General features: G+C 40.0%; 2 protein-coding genes across 5 annotated transcripts in view; both read left to right on the top strand.

The window, feature by feature from the left end:
- The window catches only part of LOC107722642 (potassium voltage-gated channel subfamily H member 6-like), a 45,037-nt gene extending 29,127 nt beyond the window's left edge, over window positions 1–15,910 (top strand). Inside the window, exons 6-15 of the mRNA XM_016531096.1 lie at window positions 6,696–7,118; window positions 7,685–8,081; window positions 9,762–9,961; window positions 10,114–10,366; window positions 12,400–12,593; window positions 12,675–12,795; window positions 12,873–13,130; window positions 14,250–14,445; window positions 14,541–14,733; window positions 14,821–15,910. Of these exons, the coding sequence (XP_016386582.1) occupies window positions 6,696–7,118; window positions 7,685–8,081; window positions 9,762–9,961; window positions 10,114–10,366; window positions 12,400–12,593; window positions 12,675–12,795; window positions 12,873–13,130; window positions 14,250–14,445; window positions 14,541–14,733; window positions 14,821–14,955 (2,370 nt within the window). The 3' untranslated portion in view covers window positions 14,956–15,910. The remainder of the gene's footprint in view (window positions 1–6,695; window positions 7,119–7,684; window positions 8,082–9,761; window positions 9,962–10,113; window positions 10,367–12,399; window positions 12,594–12,674; window positions 12,796–12,872; window positions 13,131–14,249; window positions 14,446–14,540; window positions 14,734–14,820) is intronic.
- Window positions 15,911–17,358: 1,448 nt separating this feature from the next.
- Window positions 17,359–19,663, top strand: part of LOC107722549 (microtubule-associated protein 4-like) — a 38,497-nt gene continuing 36,192 nt past the window's right edge. For all 4 annotated transcript variants that reach the window (XM_016530932.1, XM_016530933.1, XM_016530934.1 and 1 more), the window contains exon 1: window positions 17,359–17,433. The gene's annotated coding sequence lies outside the window, so the exon portion shown is untranslated. The remainder of the gene's footprint in view (window positions 17,434–19,663) is intronic.

The following is a 19,663-nucleotide window of genomic DNA, read 5'->3' as shown; positions in this document are numbered from 1 at the left end:
TACAGCCCTTACTTCATTGTACCCAAGAAAGGTGGTGGGTTACGACCAATCTTGGACCTTCGAGTTTTGAACCGGGCCCTTCACAAGCTACCGTTCAAAATGTTGACGCAGAAATGCATTTTCGAATGCATCCATTCCCGAGATTGGTTTGCAGCGATCGACCTGAAGGATGCGTACTTTCATGTCTCGATTCTCCCTCGGCACAGGCCGTTTCTCCGCTTTGCGTTTGAGGGACGGGCATATCAGTACAAGGTCCTTCCCTTCGGGCTGTCCCTGTCGCACCGCGTCTTTACGAAGGTTGCGGAGGCGACCCTTGTTCCCATGAGAGAACACGGCGTTCGCATTCTCAACTATCTCGACTGGCTCATTCTGGCTCAGTCGCGGGACCAGTTGTGCGAGCACAGGGACATGGTGCTCAGTCACCTCAGCCAGTTGGGACTTTGGGTCAACTGGGAAAAGAGCAAACTCTCTCCAGTGCAGAGGATCTCTTTTCTTGGTATGGAGTTGGACTCGGTCAACCTGACAGCACGCCTCACAGAGGAATGTGTTCGGTTGGTGCTGAACTGCTTGAATTCTCTCAAGGGCAGGACAGCCGCCCCACTGAAACAATTTCAGAGGCTCCTGGGGCATATGGCCTCCACAGCCACAGTAACGCCGCTCGGACTGCTTCATATGAGGCCGCTTCAGCACTGGCTTCACGGCCGAGTCCCGAGATGGGCGTGGCAACACGGCACGCACCAAGTGACGATCACTCCGGCCTGTTGCCAAGCTTTCAGCCCGTGATTGGACCCTGCATTTCTACGGGCAGGAGTTCCCCTAGTACAGGTGTCCAGGCATGCTGTGTTCAGAGATACCTCCACCACAGGCTGGGGTGCCATGTACAACGAGCATGCAGCTTTGGGGTTGTGGACCCCCATCTGCTTTGGCACATCAATTGCCTCGAGTTGCTTACAGTACATCTTGCGCTGGGCCGCTTCAAAACGCTGCTACGAGGCAAGCACGTACTGGTCTGTACGGACAACACTGTGACCGCTGCGTACATCAACCACCAGGGTGGTCTACGGTTTGCCTCTCCAGACACGTCCAATTGCCAGCTGTTCTATTCCCTGACCGGGGGGACCCTCGGCACGGATGCACTGCTGCACAGATGGCCCCGGGGCCTACGCAAGTATGCGTTTCCCCCAGTGAGCCTACATGCACAGACACTGTGCAAAGTCAGGGAGGACGAGGAGCAGGTCCTGCTAGTTGCGCCTTACTGGCCAAACCAGACATGGACCTGGCCAGACGGGACGCGGAGGTCCTAGGTGATCTACCCCAGGTGGTGGTAGACACCATCACTTCGGCAAGAGCACCCTCTACGAGGCGTGCCTATACCTTGAAGTGGAACCTGTTCATTGAATGGTGCCCTTCTCACCGGGAAGACCCCCGGAGATGCCCGATCAGAGCTGTGCTTTCCTTCCTCCAGGAGGGGTTGGAGCGAAGGCTGTCTCCCTCCACCCTAAAAGTGTATGTTGCCGCAGTTGCCGCATATCACAATCCTGTAGGCGGTGAGTCTTTGGGGAAGCACGACCTCATCATCAGGTTCCTGAGGGGCGCAAGGAGACTAAATCCTCCTTGCCCTAACCCAGTACCCTCTTGTGATCTCCCTCTGGTGCTTACAGCATTGCAGAGGGCTCCCTTTGAGCCATTGCAGTCTGCAGAGCTGAGAACTCTGTCGATAAAGACAGTGCTCTTAACTGCGCTGGCTTTCATCAAGAGGGTAGGGGACCTGCATGCATTTTCGGTCAACGAATCATGCCTGGAATTCGGATATGTGCCCAAGGTTCCCACCACGCCTTTCAGGAATCAAGTGGTGAACCTGCAAGCACTGCCCTCGGAGGAGGCAGACCCAGTCATAGCTTTGCTCTGTCCCGTTCACGCTTTACGCCTATATATGGACCATACCGGAGCTTTAGGACCTCAGCGTAGCTCTTCGTCTGTTATGGAGGCCAGCAGAAGGGAAAGGCTGTCTGCAAGCAGAGGTTGGCCCACTGGATACTGGATGCCATCGTCTTGGCGTATCAAACCTAAGGCGTGCCGTGCCCGCTTGGGTTGAGAGCACACTCGACAAGAAGTGTTGCTTCAATTTGGGCGTTGGCGCACGGCGCCTCGCTGACAGATATTTGTAGAGCTGCGGGCTTGGCGACACCAAACACGTTTGCTAGGTTTTATAGCCTTCGTGTAGAGCCAGTGTCCTCCAGTGTACTCGCCTCAAGTAGCCTGTGAACCAGAGAGACTGCTCGGTGTCTCGCTTGCTGCACCATTCCCCTCTACGGACCAGATACATGCGCTTATTCTGCTCTTCAGTTCAGTTCCCCCGCAAGGCGAACCCTGTGGAGTTCTCTCACTGATTTTGACTGAACAACTTTTAAGGATTAATCTATATTTAATTTATACATTGAAGACTATGCAGTGTTATTTTACATTTGATTATTACATTTCTGTACCTGAAAATTTATTTTAGATCTACCTGAAAAACCTGAAAAGCACTGTTTATTTAATTTGTGTCTTTGTTATATTGTATTTATTTTCTGCTATAGCTTGTAATTTGTTATCTGTAGAAAAGGTTTTTAGCACTGAGCCCATAGTAGCAGCCAAAAAAGTCTCAAAGTTTTAACAGCTTTATTTTTGTATTTTTAATGAATTTTTCTACATTCATGTATTTTTTTTCCTACAACTGAAGTACCTCGTTTGTGTTGTTTCCTAATGAGGATTTAAATTATTTTACACATTGCATATTTTAGCACAGAAGCCTGAAAGACAGTCTTGACTGTTGTCATATCTTAAGATTACTGATCTGTCTTTTTTCAATTTATTTTTCTTTATTATTAAAAAAAAAACTGTAGGCCTATTTTTTGTTGTGAATGTCCCAATTTAGGAGCAGGATGTGAAAATTTAAGATAAATGTTCATGTTATATGTTTTGGTTGCATTTGTGAGTTAATAAAAATGTAGATGGTTGTTTAAAATAGGTATATAATATAATAGTATCGATATATCGATCGATATTCTCCTGTATCGAATCGTATTGAAATCATATCGTATAATTTTTTGAAGTATCGGCAAATATCGTATCGCTGGGTATGAGAATCGATATCGTATCGTGACGAACCATCCGATTTACACCCCTATGGTACATTTCCCCTCTTGGTGAGCCCATGTCTTTCCCTTGGCAGACTCCGCTCTGCCGTCCCTGCCGGTGTTGCCTCCCTCCTAACTGGGCCGGAGCCACCTCTGAGACATTCCATATGTTGTACTGCCCTTATTGCCCAGTCCATATGTGTAATCTCCACATGATACCTCCCTGCAGGATGTGGATTCTTTCCCAGTGTTATCCAATAAGTCTTACTGTATGGGTCTAGTGGAACAACAGTAATAGACTCTCTCCACGTAAGCCCTGTCCTATCTTCCGCCCCAGTTGCCGCGGGGGGATCAGGTGGCTTACTAGGGGCGCTGGAAGGTACAGCATCCGTGGCGCATCCATTGCGTTAGCAGTGCAAAAGGTCGTGGGTTCGATTCCCAGGGAACACAATATATATATATATATATATATATATATATTTGTATATATATATAAATGATTATAAGTGTATATAATATAAAACACAGATTTCTTGCCAACATATGGCATCTAATCTGATAAATTAAAAGTGTGTTTACTTCAGGTTTCACTGCATAGAGCTCTGTGAGGTAATAGATGTCTTGGCTATAGATCAAAGCTGTAAATTGTCTGGTGAGTCAGTGAACAAGGAGCCAGTAAGGATAACAGTTTTTTTATGGTTTGTTGGAGCTTCATTGCAGTTCTGTCCCAGAAGGCTATTTTGAGTCCCAAGGCCGGTTTCTTCACCCTCACGTCCTTTCTCTTTCCTACCCCTGCTGTGTTCTCATCTCACACTGGCCTTGGACAGACATGTCCAACCTTTACCCCGGCAAACACATACAGCTAATTCACAAGGACAGTGTAATCATGCCACAGGAGCCAAATATATTTGTCACCAATTTTGGAAGACATGGGTAAATTGAACATGGCGTGAAATATAATGTTTGATTATATGTAAATGCAAGTAGCAGATTTGAATTATAAAGTGGATTGTTTACAGCAGTTTTGCCGAATTTTTTCCCCTCCCTTTCAAATCTCATATCATTCCAGAAAGATATTTATTTTCAATAAAAATTAAGGAAATAATCAAAAAGTTGTGGAGACGTGCTGATATCGCGTTTGGTCTCATTCTGTATCGCGTATCTTGTCAGTGTCTGCACTTGCTTGGCCATTTGTTGTGGAGAAAATAAGGAAAGTGTGTCCAGCTGAATTAATTTAGTATTTTGTTAGACGGGTATAAAAAAGCTTAGTTTACCGCAGCAGCCATCGCGTGAAAGCCTCCTCGTGTGAAGACCGAAGAGTGTAAAGACCATCGACTCTACCGTGCGACTCCACTGGGCAAAGGAGAAGTATTGCTTTTTATTTCTCCTCTTTCCTTTACTTGTTTCGCTTCTGTTTCAGTTTTTATAACCATTTCTTACTATGTGTACGTAAGTTGTTGTTTTTTAACATGTGTGTTTGGCAGTGTTATTTTTTAGGATTACTGATAAACTACTGTCATTTGATTTGTATTATTTGTATTTGTTATTTATTTTAATTTTAGTTAAATTATGTCTGAATTTATTATGTCTGAATAGGTCTTTTATTAAGTTTTTAGTTTTATTTAATTTGAGTTATTTTAATACTTCAAGAGTGTTAAATAGTGAGTGAGTGATATGAAACAGCTGTGTGCAATCAGTGCTGTGTGCAATCAGTGCAATGAATGATGGGATATGTAGTCCGGGGTGATATGCAACAGTGGTGCGTGCGAGAGTCAATGAAAATGGAAGGGTGACCTCTGATGACTAGCAGACGGAAGTTCATGGACCGGATACGTAACAGCGCCCTCTTCCAATGGTCTTTCTCTCTCTCTCTCTCTCTCTCTCTCTCTCTCTCTCTCTGTATGTATATTTAAGTGACTGGCAGCTATTCTGCATCTCAATCAGAGCAGTAGCACAAACAGGACATTCAGTTTCAAAAATGGCTTTATCTCAAAACTTTAGCGTTTTGTATCAAAGTGTTTTAGAGCAATAGTTACACAGCACGGAGCATAGCAGTAGATGGACTGCAAGATACCAGAGAAGCAACCACTAAATGGAAGTAGAAGTCAGCAGAAAAGAAGCATAGATATAGGGGGGTGGACAGGTCCTGGATTCTGAGGAGAGCCGCTCCTGCACTCACCGTTCTCCAGGAATGCTAGAGGAGTCCGGGATTCTGCCACTTGAGCTGTGAGCAGTGGCGGTCGGAAGATTATTTGTGGATCATGATTCTGACCTTGGTGCTGAAGCCATTGAACAAGCTCTTCCAGTCCTGTGCTCCTTCTGTTCAGCCTCAGCCTTCATTTCAGACACACATGCCTTGCAAACAAAGCTCCCAGAGCCTCTGCTTTTGGGACAAGACGAGTCCCATTCTTGGTCAGGAGAGCAGAGAGGTAAGAGCAGCCAGAGACTTTGAGGTTGAAATATTTATTTATTTATGTGGATTATTAGTTTAGAGGGTCAGTTGTTGTTGTCTGTCCATGTTTTGCTGGTCCACAAGTTTAATGAGTGCTGAGGCAAGTCATGGATGAAAACTACACCAGCCTTTTCATAGATTTTTAACCTAGTTACAAAAATAGATGCATGAATTAAACATAATCTGGAAGCTAACTGAGATTTTGATTTTCATGAGCCGTTTAGTGCAGGCATTATTTGTGAGGACAAACGTCAGTGGGATGAGGTCTTTTGATTATGAAAATAGCCTGACTTTGATTTCCATAAACAAATTAAGTCTAGAAGATCTGTTTTTTCTCCCACTTGCTTTTCAGTCTGCTGCGGATGTATTTCTTCATCCTAATGGTACATAATGAGCAAGAGAAGTATTAGATTAACATAAATGAATTATGATTCTGCTTCACTGGCCTTTGGTAGACTAAGTTCAAGGCTGTCGTGAAACAGAAAATCATTCGAACTTTTATTTACATTAAATTCATCTTAAGTACATGCAAACATCTGTACCTATGATCTCTGAAGAATAGTTTAAATACTTTTATGAATAATATTTGTGTGTTGGTGTGTTCATTAGTACAATAAAGGCAGTAGATTACAAGTAAGAGTGATTAAAACTCTCTCACTGGAGCTTTGAGCAAATGACTAAACGCTGGTCACCTCTTTAGGGGCCTGGAAAAAATAATGAGATGAAGTTTGCCGCCTAAGAGGGTGTTTACAAGTGTAAAGCATTAATGTTCTCCCTGCAGTGATGTGTACTCAGTGGATATCTCAGAGACTAAACACGGCTTCATTACTTCACCCACACTGAGTTACGGCCCACTCAGTTCCTGTCAGAAACATGATAATATTTCTGTCCTACAGCGAGCTTTGTAAAAGGTTTGGAAAAATGGGGAAAACGGACTAAACAGTTTCTGGTTGAACTGGCTGGTCTATGAAAATGTGAGATTTTTTTAAACTGGTGTTAACTCAGAAAATCTGCACGTTCTATATAAGTTTAATTTTCACTAAAATTTGGTTTAATTGGATTTTAGTCATAATTCATCTCATAATCTGAAAAGAGCTCTCATTGTGAAGTATATTTCTCCTCAGGTGCTGTCTCTGGGTGCAGATGTCCTTCCTGAGTATAAGCTCCAGGCTCCCCGAATCCACAAATGGACCATTTTACACTACAGCCCCTTCAAAGCAGTCTGGGACTGGGTCATCTTGCTGCTGGTCATCTATACTGCGATCTTTACACCTTATTCGGCTGCGTTCCTGCTCAGCGATGAGGAAGAGGCCGCCATGCAGCGCTGCGGCTACTCTTGCAGTCCACTCAACGTGGTGGACCTCATTGTGGATATCATGTTCGTAGTGGACATTGTGATTAACTTTCGCACAACCTACGTGAACAGCAACGAAGAAGTGGTCAGTCAGCCCGGCCGAATAGCCATCCACTATTTTAAAGGCTGGTTCCTCATTGACATGGTGGCTGCCATTCCTTTCGACTTGCTCATTTATCGCTCTGTGGAAGATGTGAGTGAATTTATGGGTAATTTTGGTTTTTAAAGGAATAGCTCACATATAAATTAAGATGTGCTGAAAATGTACTCAACCGCAAGCCATCAAAGATGTAGATTAGTTGTTTCTTCATCAGAACAGATTTGGAAAAATTTAGCATTACATCACTTGCTCACCAATGGATCCTCTGCAGTGAATGGGTGCCGTCAGAATGAGAGTCCAAACAGCTGATAAAAACATCACAATAAGTGTGTTTGTTAAAAATCCATCAAGACATTTTTTAATTTCAAACCATTGCTTCTGGCTAAAATACAAGTTTTCTATCCATAATATTGCTTTCTCATTCTGACGGCACCCATTCACTGCAGAGGATCCATTGGTGAACAAGTGATTTAATGCTAAATATCTTCAAATCTGTATTGATAAAGAAATAAACTCGTATACATCTTGCATGTCCTGAGGGTGAGTAAATTTTCAGGAAATGTTCATTTTTGGGTGAAGTATTCTTTTTATTATGCTGTTATAGCTTCTGCTAACCATCTCTTAACCTTTCAGTCCTCATTGTTTTCCTGTATTGACAGACGACGACTCTGATTGGTCTGTTGAAGACTGCTCGGCTGCTGCGATTAGTGCGTGTGGCGCGTAAACTCGATCGCTACTCCGAGTATGGAGCCGCGGTGCTCTTTCTCCTCATGTGCACCTTTGCACTAATTGCTCACTGGCTGGCCTGCATCTGGTATGCTATTGGGAATGTGGAGAGGAGCGGCCCGTCTCGGATCGGTTGGCTTGATTCTTTGGGTGAACAGCTGGGGAAGCCGTATAATAAGACGAATCCTGCATCAGGACCCTCTATTAAAGATAAATATGTCACTGCCCTATACTTCACCTTCAGCAGCCTCACCAGCGTGGGATTTGGAAACGTCTCCCCAAACACCAACTCTGAGAAGATCTTCTCCATCTGTGTCATGCTTATTGGAGGTTAGTGTTTATTCTTATGCCAGCAGAATTGATTTACTTTTTTTTCTCAAATTGGGATCTGCAATTGGGTGCTACTGTATGAGGTTCACTAAAAGTAAAAAGAAAAAAAAAAGTGTATTATTATTTTTCCTCTGGCATCAATATATCATGTCGGTGTACATTGACGTTCAAAAGTTTAGTTTTTTTTTTTTGTCCTGTATGCTCTGCATTTATTTAATCAAAATACCATAACAAAATAGTTTTCTATTTTAATATATTTTAAATTGTAATGTCACTATGATGTTAAAGCTGAAATTTCAGCAGCCATTACTCCAGTCCATCCCATATTTACACACACACACACACACACACACAAAAAAAAAACACTACGAAGATTCGGGAACCTCTCTGATTGGCGGATGGGGTCCCTGCTGGTCGTAATACACACAAATGACAAAGTGGTTTGTTAATCAAGTTTTGTTCGTTACATTGCAAAAATCAGCCAGTACAGTCTTGAAAAATGCAAGCGACTTGTCATTATTTATAATATTGATATTCGTTCATTTCATATTTACATGATTCAGTGATATTTTCAACATTAAATAAAAAGACGAAGAGGCGAATACAATTTTTTTTTGTTATCAGTTATTTAGGTGATCACACAGAGTTTTATATGGCAGTATGATTCAAAGTCTTTAAAAAATGAGGGAAAACATGTCCTCTATGAATCTTTATGTACAGTTAGCTTTAACCAATATATGTGTGGGTCTGTTGACATCATCTTATGTTTTGATTATTTGGTTTTATGAGAAAAACAGAAGCATGCTGAATGGACTCAGATGTGAATTTCTGTTTTGCAACAGTTCTAATAAGTAATAAAGTGATAATACTGACCCCAAACTTTTGAACAGTAGTGTATAATATCACAAATAATATAATATAATTAATATAATATAATAATGTGAATTTTTAATTGATCGTTTATGATTTATATTCTGATATTTTCATGCACACTATTTATACTTTAAGAAGGGGGTCCCTCACAAGGAGATTATCATATTTGGGGGTCTTTGCTTTAAAAAACCTATAGGTGCGTCCCAAATCGCGTACTTATGCACTATTTTATGACGTTTTTTAGTATAAATAGTGCGAGTAGTGCATTCACACTGAAAATTCCAAAAAGAAAAAGTGCACTTTAAATACCCGGATGATGCACTTAAATAAACGAAAAAACTAAGTGTGGAATGTTGGACACTTCATGCACTCAACTGTTGCAGCTTTAATTACATAGTGAAGGGGGAGGGGCAAATAACCGAAAAAATGAAGTGTGGAATGTTGGACACTTCATGCACTCAACTGTTGCAGCTTTAATTACATAGTGAAGGGGGAGGGGCTATCAGATTCCGATAATGAATGACAAAATAACCTTATATAATTCATGCACTACATGGTTGAGTACATAGTGCATAAGTACATAGTGCATGAGTGCATAGTGTATAGTGCGTCATTTGGGACGCAGCATATGTCTAAACTTTCAATAAAACAACATTTCTATGGTCTGATAAAGGCCCTACTTATAAAGAATCAATAATAGTAAACTTCCCCACAAAACTTGATTAGTAGACATGCCTTTTGGGGGGCATTTTGAAGACTAAAAGACATGCTCTGAAAGAAAATGTTTGTGTGTTGTTTTCTTCACAGCACTGATGTATGCTAGCATATTTGGAAATGTGTCAGCCATCATCCAGAGGCTGTACTCTGGCACTGCACGTTACCACACTCAGATGTTGCGGGTTCGGGAGTTCATCCGTTTCCACCAGATCCCCAACCCACTCAGGCAAAGGCTGGAGGAGTATTTTCAGCATGCTTGGTCCTACACTAACGGCATTGACATGAATGCTGTGAGTCACAGAGCCACATACAGAATAGCCCTCTTGTGAACACCTGGGCGTACTCTATTTTTTCCACTCTGTTTATTTTTGCATACACACATGACAGAGCACATAACGTGGTACCATTTATCACATTAACCTGTGTTTTTATCACATTGCAGGTGCTAAAGGGGTTCCCAGAGTGCTTACAGGCAGACATCTGTTTGCATCTGAATCGTACACTGCTGCATAACTGTAAAGCTTTCAAGGGCTCCACTAAAGGTTGCTTACGTGCTTTGGCTATGAAGTTCAAGACTACACACGCTCCACCTGGAGACACCTTGGTCCACGCTGGTGATGTCATTTCAGCACTGTACTTCATTTCTCGTGGCTCCATTGAGATCTTAAAGGGAGATGTGGTAGTGGCCATTTTGGGTAAGTGATAAATCAAACCGATAAGAGCAAAAAAATCTGACCACCTCATTGTGATCAGATGCATGTATCAGGACATTCCATGGAGCCCTTCCCCCCCAAAAAACTTTCCTAAATAAATAAATTCCTTGTTATACATTCTATTACAGTGACACTATCTTTTTTCTACCCACCATTAGAATACTTTTGATATTTTCAACATTAAATAGACTGTATGAATAAAACGTTACTTTAGCTCATATTTAGGTGATCACACAGTTTTATATGGCAATGTGCTTTAAAAAATGAGGAAAAAATGTCCTCCATGAATCTCTATGTTCAGTTAGAGTAAACATCTTTATATTTAATGCACATGAGCTTCAACCAATATGTATGTTGGTCTGTTGACTTCATCTAATGTTTTGATTATTTGTTTTTATTTGAAAAACAGAAGCATGCTTTTGTTTTACAACAGCTCTGATAATCTTCATGTACTGTATGAATATGAATATCTTTTCATCTTTAAAGACCTTTTACGGTGACATTATCTTTTTTTCCTACCCACCATTAGAGTACTTTTAGATATGTAAACTTGAGGAGAACAATAAGGTCCATGTACGTTTTGATCATTTCATCTCCTATTTGGAATGCAATAACGAGAAATGGGAAAACGGCTCATTTATTCGTTTTTCTGTTTAGTTTAACATTTTTCGTTTGGGGTTTAAAATTCGTTTGTCAGTATTAAGGTGCGTTCACTGATTCTACTCTCTTTTCTATCTCATTCTTTTCTTTTGAACTGAGTTGGCTACGCATGCTTACATTCATACATTTAAACTTTATTTCTAATTTATTTCATGAATTTAACTTTATTAATTTTCACAATTATTTATTCATGTCACACACCTACCTAGTGCCTTTTGACTTAAATAAAAGACGAGACTGGTAAATGTTACGGACATATTATCATGGAACTGTTCAGTCTATTATTGATTTTTATTTCCACTTCACTTTTATCCAAAGAGACGGAACTATTTGCACTGTATTTATCAATGGGACAATATTCATACAATACTAGGCTACCTAGAAATAATCTGTCAGCATACTGTAACTCGCATTAAAGGGGTCACTTGCAAGTCGCAGCAGCACGAATTATGTGCCCAGCAAAATCTGATTAAAATATTATGCGTAATTAACAGTGAGTGGTGGTTTCAGACATTATAGTGCCGCACTCGTACTGACTCTTATTCTGCCTGAAAGAATGAAAAGACCGTACTGAAGGCGGAGCGATTCGACCAATCAGATGAAAGGAGCGTTTCAGCGCCGCCCACACGTGCGAATGAAATATTGAAGCCATAAACCGAATTTTAAACCCCAAACGAAAAATGAGAAATCGAGCCAAAATCTCATTTTCCGTTTGTTAAACTAAACGGAAAAACGAATAAACAAGCCGTTTTTCCATTTCTCGTTATTGCATTCCAAATAGGAGATGAAATGATCAAATTAATTTAAAATTTATTGTGATTAATTTTATGTATTATGACTGCAGAATGACTGCACATATAAATGCAGAATGGAACAGCTAACATGTCAATTTTATTTTATTCATCCCTGGTGCATTTGAGACATTTGAAAAATGTTGAAAAAAGCTGTTGTTGTATGGCTCCATCTTGTGGACATTTTTATAATTTTTCGTGCTAGGGTTCTTTTAATGACACGTGACACCATCTGTTGTTGATGCATAAAAAAACATCTGTTTTCTAAGGATGAATTTGGAATAACATACTAGCATACTGCATACTACTCTTAAGCCGTGGTCACACTAGACTTTGAGCATGCAAAATTACTTCAGACACTCAACAGACGTCACACTCTGCAGTGTCTTTTTAAAAATTAAATCAATGGAACAAAAAGTGTAGTGTGATCGGCCCTTTACTGTTTCTACCTTATATTGCAAAAATAGAACTGGGTGGAAGTATGAATTCAAAGTGTTTAATGTCTTTTACCTGAGGAAAGATGCATTATGTGGCTCAATATCACTTCCTTTGGCTTATCCTCAGGCAAGAATGATATATTCGGAGAGCCCATTAACTTATATGCGCGTCCTGGAAAATCAAGTTCTGATGTGAGAGCACTGACGTACTGTGACCTGCATAAAATCCACAGAGATGATATAGTGGAGGTCTTGGACATGTATCCAGAGTTCTCAGACTACTTCTGGAGCAACCTGGAGATCACCTTCAACTTGAGAGATGTAAGCTTGCACATGTCTGTGCTTTAATAGTACTTTAATAGTAGGTGCGCTTTTGAACGTTTGTCTTTATCTTCTCAACAGACTAACACTAAAGCTGGGTCAATGAGCAGTGACACTGAAGATTCTGACCATGGCTGTCTTGACCATCACACACGAAGTGCAAAGCTGTTCTTCCAATCCAAAAGAAACTCTATGCCACAAGGTAAGAGCAAACACTGTGTGATAGCTTCTATATTCTTTCAGATTCTTGGATTTCATTTCTACTGCAATTTCTCTTAGTAGCAGATACAGAGAAAACGGAAGGAAATCTCAATAAAACGACTTTCAGAACTCAGAATTCAAGCAAGCAGCACAAGGATAGACAAGCTGCTCATCGGCACTCAGACATTTTTGCCTCCCAATCCAGCAGTGATGAAGAGGAAGAGACCAGACGGCCCACTGCGATAGTAGACGGCTCTCAGAGCCGTATCACTAGTGTCAGCAATGCTAATAGAGACAAGAACCACAACAGCAGCAACTCTTTCAATGCGCTGTCAGGTAGGATTCTGATTAATCTCTTTCCTGTCAATACTGACTTACTGTTTAATTTACAGTAGGTGTATCATATACGTGTTACGTATTTGCTTACCTGAAAAAAGTGGACTAGAAAAAAATTGAGTAAAAAGAATTACAAAGATCTTAACATTTATGTTCATTTGAATGACATAACTGGATTTATTTTCAGTTAAGAAGTTAGTTCAGCCAAAAACATTTACTCACCCTCATGTCGTTCTAAACCCATAAGACTTTCCTTCATCCTTGAAACATAAATGAAGATATTTTTTGATGTTTGAGCTTCCATTTTGCCATATTTGATGCGCTGTATGTATGTGTTGATCAATGTTTTTATGTGAATAAATATCTAATTAAATCTGTTTATAAAATGATTGTGTATCTTCAGAAGACTTGGATTAAACTGCTTGATTCATGTGGATTTACGTTACGATTTTTGAAGTATTAAAGTTTTGGGTGAATGAACTTTAAATGGAGGAACCTAAAACTTTCAAGGTTCATTAAAACATCTGTTGGTGTTTCGAAGATGAGTTAAAATCTAATGGATTGGGAACAACATGAGGGTGAGGAAATTATGACAGAATTTTCTTTTTTTGGCTGAGCTAACGCTTTTAAAGGATACATTCAGAAAAAAAATGAAAATTTAGTCACCCTCATGTTGTTCCAAACCTGTATAAGCTTCTCTCTTCTGTGAAAAACAAAATTAGCCTAAAGGTTTTGAAGGTTTCAAGCTTCCGAAAGGATGCAGAAGCACCACACAAATATTGTGAAATATAAGTCATTATTCACTGATAATCTTTCAAACCATTGAGCTATTAACCATTACGGCCAGGTCATTGAGTCAGTGAGAACTCAAGAACTAGATATGATTCATGAATGAATCATTTGGGCTGGTTTTCATTGTATAACCACTTAAACTTCAGTATGTTTTTCACACAAATCTATTGTATGACTCCAGAAGACTCATGGTGCTTGATGCTCCAGTGAAATAAGTCATCAGGATATTCAGGAACAACATGAGTGTGTGAAAATGTAATGACCAAATTTTCAAGTCTTCTCTTGCAGTGAATGCACAATTTTGACATTACTTTTATCTTTAATTAGGCGCCCTTTCTGGGGTTTCTAACATCTTCAGCTTCTGGGGGGACAGTCGTGGCCATCAGTACCAGGAAGTACCCAGCCACAGCATGTCCTTACCCTCATCTTCGGTGCCCTCTAATACTGTCCTGCACAGTGTTACCCATCGTCATTGCACTGAGGTAGAGAATAGACTGGAAATGATGCAGAGACAGCTCCACCGGTGAGATCCCGCTACAGTATTGTTGCTATCTTGGCATCATTTACTCTTTATCCATTTACCTTGAGCTGTATTTGTCGTCTTGTTTTTTTTCAAAGATTGGAGAAGCGCATGTCAACAGACATGGGGGCCATAATGCAGTTGCTTCAGAGGCAGATGGTGCTGGTTCCACCAGCCTACAGCTCTGTGACGTGCCCTGTAGAAGCATCTCCAAATTCACCCAAACCAGGCCAGAAATTGGTCCATCCTGTCAACCCTTTAGAGACGGAAACACCAGCCATTCTCTCTGAGGTATTTCACAAACTTTAATTCTCACAATCATGAATTTTCATCGAATCTCATATGAGTCTTTAATTAATTCTCTTGGATTTTTCCTAGATACTTGACCCCCACGACTTTGCTGACAGTCCCAAAAAGTCCAGTGAAAGTCTGTCAGGTGCAATGGAGCTCCAGCTCCTGGACTCTTCCTTACAGCCCTCCACTGAGACTCCTTCTGGGGCTTATACGGGATGATGGCCACATAGCATGGGCCACAATGCAGCAAATGTCCCTGATTATCTTACAACTCACACTGATCACCAACAGACAGTCATAGCTGATCGAGGTAGTTATAGTTTTTTAGATGCGGAGCCTATTGGAACTGTTCACCATCCACAATCTGGACTGAGGTTAGATTTGGAGCGTTCAAGACGCCTATCATTGCTAGTGCAACATCACGTAGAGGATGATTCCTCAATCCAAAAACGACATGGCTCTAATCCTGGGTGTTAGGATTGAAACTTTTATTTCGCATCTCAGTGGAAAACAATGCATACATCCTAATGGACCACAGCAATGTTGGCAGGATGCTTTGAAGACCTTCTACTTCAGGTTCATATTAATTACCTCAGAAAGTCTAACGAAGAGGCAGCATTAATGTCCCTGTAGTTTGGTACATTTGTGTTAGCTGGTCTAACGGTACTCGTGCTTTTTACCTGCCTCTCACTGAAAACGTTTAATTTATTTTACGAAAGTGTTCTCTCGTTATTTTGAGGTGTCAGTGTAATGATTTGTATTAGCATATCAATTTTTTTTAACAGTGTGGTTTTGTGTTGAATTGATTGTCTGTTTGGAAGTCTTGGACATATTGTAGCAATACACTGGAAAGTCCCATCGGAGTATGATTTATTAGGGTTTAAATGGTCATTTGGAAATGTTATCTCGGGTGGAGATAAAGCTCATCTCTAGTAGCTGAAATACCTCAGAGTGAGTGATTCCAGGGAACACCTGTGAATCCTGCTGAATAACTTGCCGGTAGTTTACATGACTGAAAGCATGTGTTTATATCTTTCAAGGCCATCAATTGCACAGATTTTCCCTTGAGAATATGTTATCACTCTAAATATATAATCATCAGTTTGGCCAAAGTGTCAAAATGTGTTAAATGTGATTTAGACAGTTTATGAATGAAAATCTATTTTTATCATAATCCATATCATTAGTGCAATTAGTCTTGAAATATACATATATAATCAGTTAGCACTGGTTCATGCCAAACACATCCAGTAGTAAGCCATACTATAAATGTGAAAGATATTTATAGGGAATGTGGTTTATAGAAATAGTATAGCTTGCAATGTTCATATGTATTATAACATGTAATTTATTGCAAACCTAAGTAGGAATATTTATTGTTAGCGTACTATAAATTGATTATTGTGCAGATTTTTTCTCTTAATAACTTATAATCAAATTCACACTGAATAAATTAATTCACATAATTCACAAGTCTTTTGACGTTTATGAAACACGTCTCATCTGACTGAATGAAAGAGAACCGTCAACCTTTCCTTGTGTTTCTCTGGTGCCAAAAAGAATGTTTTTTCTTTTTCTAAATGTCACCACCTCTGCAGTGCTGCTGCCAGCAAACACCAATGAAATCCATTTTCAAGACTGTGATATTTATGTCAGTGGATTCAATCCATAGAGCTAGAAGGGGAAACTGAAAGTCTAACCAATTTCCACTGAAGGCCTACTGCTAAATTAAAACAGGAAGTTTGTGTGAGTCTAAAAGTAATGTATATCCTTCTGCTCATTGATACTTCTTGTTTTGCTCTCAACCTAATCTATAACTGTCCTTTGAAATATCTTTTCAGCATCAAATAAGCATAAGAAAAGGCCCACCTAAATATTTAAAATAGAAACATATCCATACAATAAACACAGTTCAACCTGGCAATATGACTTTAAGACCACTATAGTATATATAACAAGAAGGAAAATTCATTGAACTGTTCATTCAGGCATAGCTCCTAAAAGGAAACTCAGGTTTAGTGTAATAAAAAACCAGCAGAAAGAGACACACCCATTTACAAAAATAAAGGGAGTCCTGCACTTAGCCTATCATTGTTATATTTGTATATTTATGCTCCTTAATCATGTTCCAGAACCGGATAAACAACACAATAGAAGAATTCCGTCCTTCCACAACACTTGATGCTCTTTTACACTCGCAGCCTATGCTTGTAAAGCGCGGGTGTCATAAATGTATGAGGTTACATCCAGGGGATTTTCAAATGCATTTTCGCATAAAGGACAGGAAACTACAAGGGTATCACGTCTCATCGGACAGTCTGATGTTCCTCGATACAATGTCATCTGGTCTGATGCCCAAATAGATCTATTCAGTGCCAATTCAGCGCGCTGTTGCTGATGTATTGATTGGCGAATCTCCCTGCCTCTCATCAGTCATCAGCATACTCATTGTGTCCATTAGCTGTCCATCAATACTGGTGGGGGACGCATGTAAGAACCGAGAGGATGCTCAAGTCCAAGAGCAGCATATAGTGAATAGCGGAACGAGTACAATTTTCCTGAATTGTGATTGGTCGAGGTGAATAAGGGGCGGGGCGTCGCCCTGCGATCACAGAGGCGCACTGTACGAGAGGGCGGATCTGACTCTGCACATCGGCCAACACTACAGCGTACTGAATTTTAAAACAACAACAACGGGTAAGTGCACTTTGACATTGTGATTAGCACTCACATTATACAACCTCACTATAGGAAATGCCTATGCATTAAAATAGCCTACGCGTAATGAAGACAAAACGAATCGGCGCGCACGCGTAGATTGTGATGCAGTCACTGCTTGACAGGCGTTAGTTATTGTTACATACACGCGACATAATCATGCGATGTAAATAAAGCGTCTCCATGACTCATCGCTCTTTCGTTCCCAAACGTTCCCAAACACGTCGACCTGCCGAGATTTCTTTGTTTGGGCACTGCCGCAGCTTGGATGCTCAGGACAGGTGTCCTCCGCAGGAGCAAACCTCTATAGAAAACTACTCTAGTTACATAACTTCAGTACAGTGCCACATATTGCTTCAACATTGTGGACATTGTGGGATGATGAAATCGTGCGAGGTTCCTTATAAAGGACGTTTTGAGCTTTACACCCCATATAAACTGCAAGCGAGCGACGCGACAAACCAGAACGCGTCTGTTATAATAAACGAAGCTGGTTTGATTGCAATAAGCGCGTTCTAGTTTGTCGCGTCGCATCGCATTGTTCTCATTCATACTGGGCCTGTGCATCGCGTGCTCGGCTCTCTGCAGTGCACCTCTTCAACATGCCTCATGGACATGCGTCATGCTGTAAAATGCAATTGAAAAGGAACACACGACCAGGAACCGACGCACTGAGGGTCACATATGGATGTCTCGGACTGTGGGAGTCGTTCATATGTTTTATGAAACGTAGCGATTCCCTCATGGCCTCTTTTTCTCGTTTGATATTCTGAATTGTTGCATTCTAGAGGGACAGAGGAACAACACTTTGACCACACCCCCCTTACGTCGTATTCCTTATTCAGTTATTGCACATTATTTCATCTTCTTTGCACTGTGACTGGCTTTGTTTGCTTTGCATACAGGTCATGAACAAATGTCAGTGGTGTTTATTCAGGTAAAGCTGGTGTGAAGGACAAGGAAGGTGTCCTTCTTGAGTCTGTATTCTTGTCTGTATTTTCTTATTTTTGCATGTAAACTGGGACTAATATGTTTAAAGATCGATTCGCTTTTAAATATCAGGATTAAATATAGCAGTGATTAATGCCAGAAAGGTCATTCTGCAAATGTTTTCATTTGCCTAACATCGTAGTGGGTGTGATTGCGCATTAACATGTAAATGATCTTAGGTAGCACATAAACAATACACTGGTAAATAATAATGTTCCTCTCAAACAAAAGCCTGTATAAATAATATAAAATCACTCTCAACTATTACTGTGTATTTTAATTTATTTAAATCATTTAATTAATCATTTAAATTATTTAAATTTGCTTGGTAAACTTTAAACCTGTTCTGATGGATTATGATCATTAATCATCATATTTTTATGAGCTGCAACATTTAAAATCTACATATTTCATAATAGCCTATTTGTAGTGGTGCTGTTATGCTTCTGATGGTAGCTGGTGTACACGGTTTCTAACTAGACCAAATTGTGGTCTAGATCAAGCTAGACCTTGACAAAGCTGGTAGACAATGTCAGACTGGTAACAACCCAGCTCCAAAAAGCAGCTTGGGCACTTTAAACTGATATTTCTTTTTTTTCTGTAGCAATATAGACCTTAATTTGACAGATTTTTTTTTTTAACAGAACTTGCATTTATCTCTTAACTGTCACCCAATTAAATCCTAATCTAATCATGACAAACTATATATCGTTGGAAAGGTCTAAGACTCCTAAATAGATATTTTGCCACTGTTTATTTTTTCTTTCTTTTTTTCAAATTATGTAGGAACAGTAATAGATTAATTTATGTCAAGAGAGCACCTTGAAAAATCTACATCATAACAGGAGTTCCGACCTTTGTCACAAAATGTGTTTTTTGTTGCCCTTTTCCCTATCACGTTTTAGTAATAATCATAAATTATATGTCAACTGAAAGCTTAAAACCTCAAAATTCATCAAATCAGACATTGAATTACCATAGAAAATGGTACTTTAAAATCATATTATAAAATTTATTTGTTAATGAATTTTAACAATTTAAGTTTGGATAGTGCATATTCGTGTATATTCAAAAAAGGGGGTGACAGTTAAGGGGTTAGGCCTAATTGTTATTTTGATACATAATACATTTACACATAGTTTAGTTGTAATGTCACAAAAAACCTAAAGACTAGGAATACAAAACTTTTTTTCTGTGCTCCATCATGAACATGAAAATG

The sequence above is a fragment of the Sinocyclocheilus rhinocerous genome, unplaced genomic scaffold, assembly GCF_001515625.1.
Source record: "Sinocyclocheilus rhinocerous isolate Xijiao unplaced genomic scaffold, SAMN03320098_v1.1 scaffold541, whole genome shotgun sequence".
NCBI classification, from domain to species: Eukaryota; Metazoa; Chordata; class Actinopteri; order Cypriniformes; family Cyprinidae; genus Sinocyclocheilus; species Sinocyclocheilus rhinocerous.
This window is presented reverse-complemented; position numbering and strand designations above follow the sequence as displayed.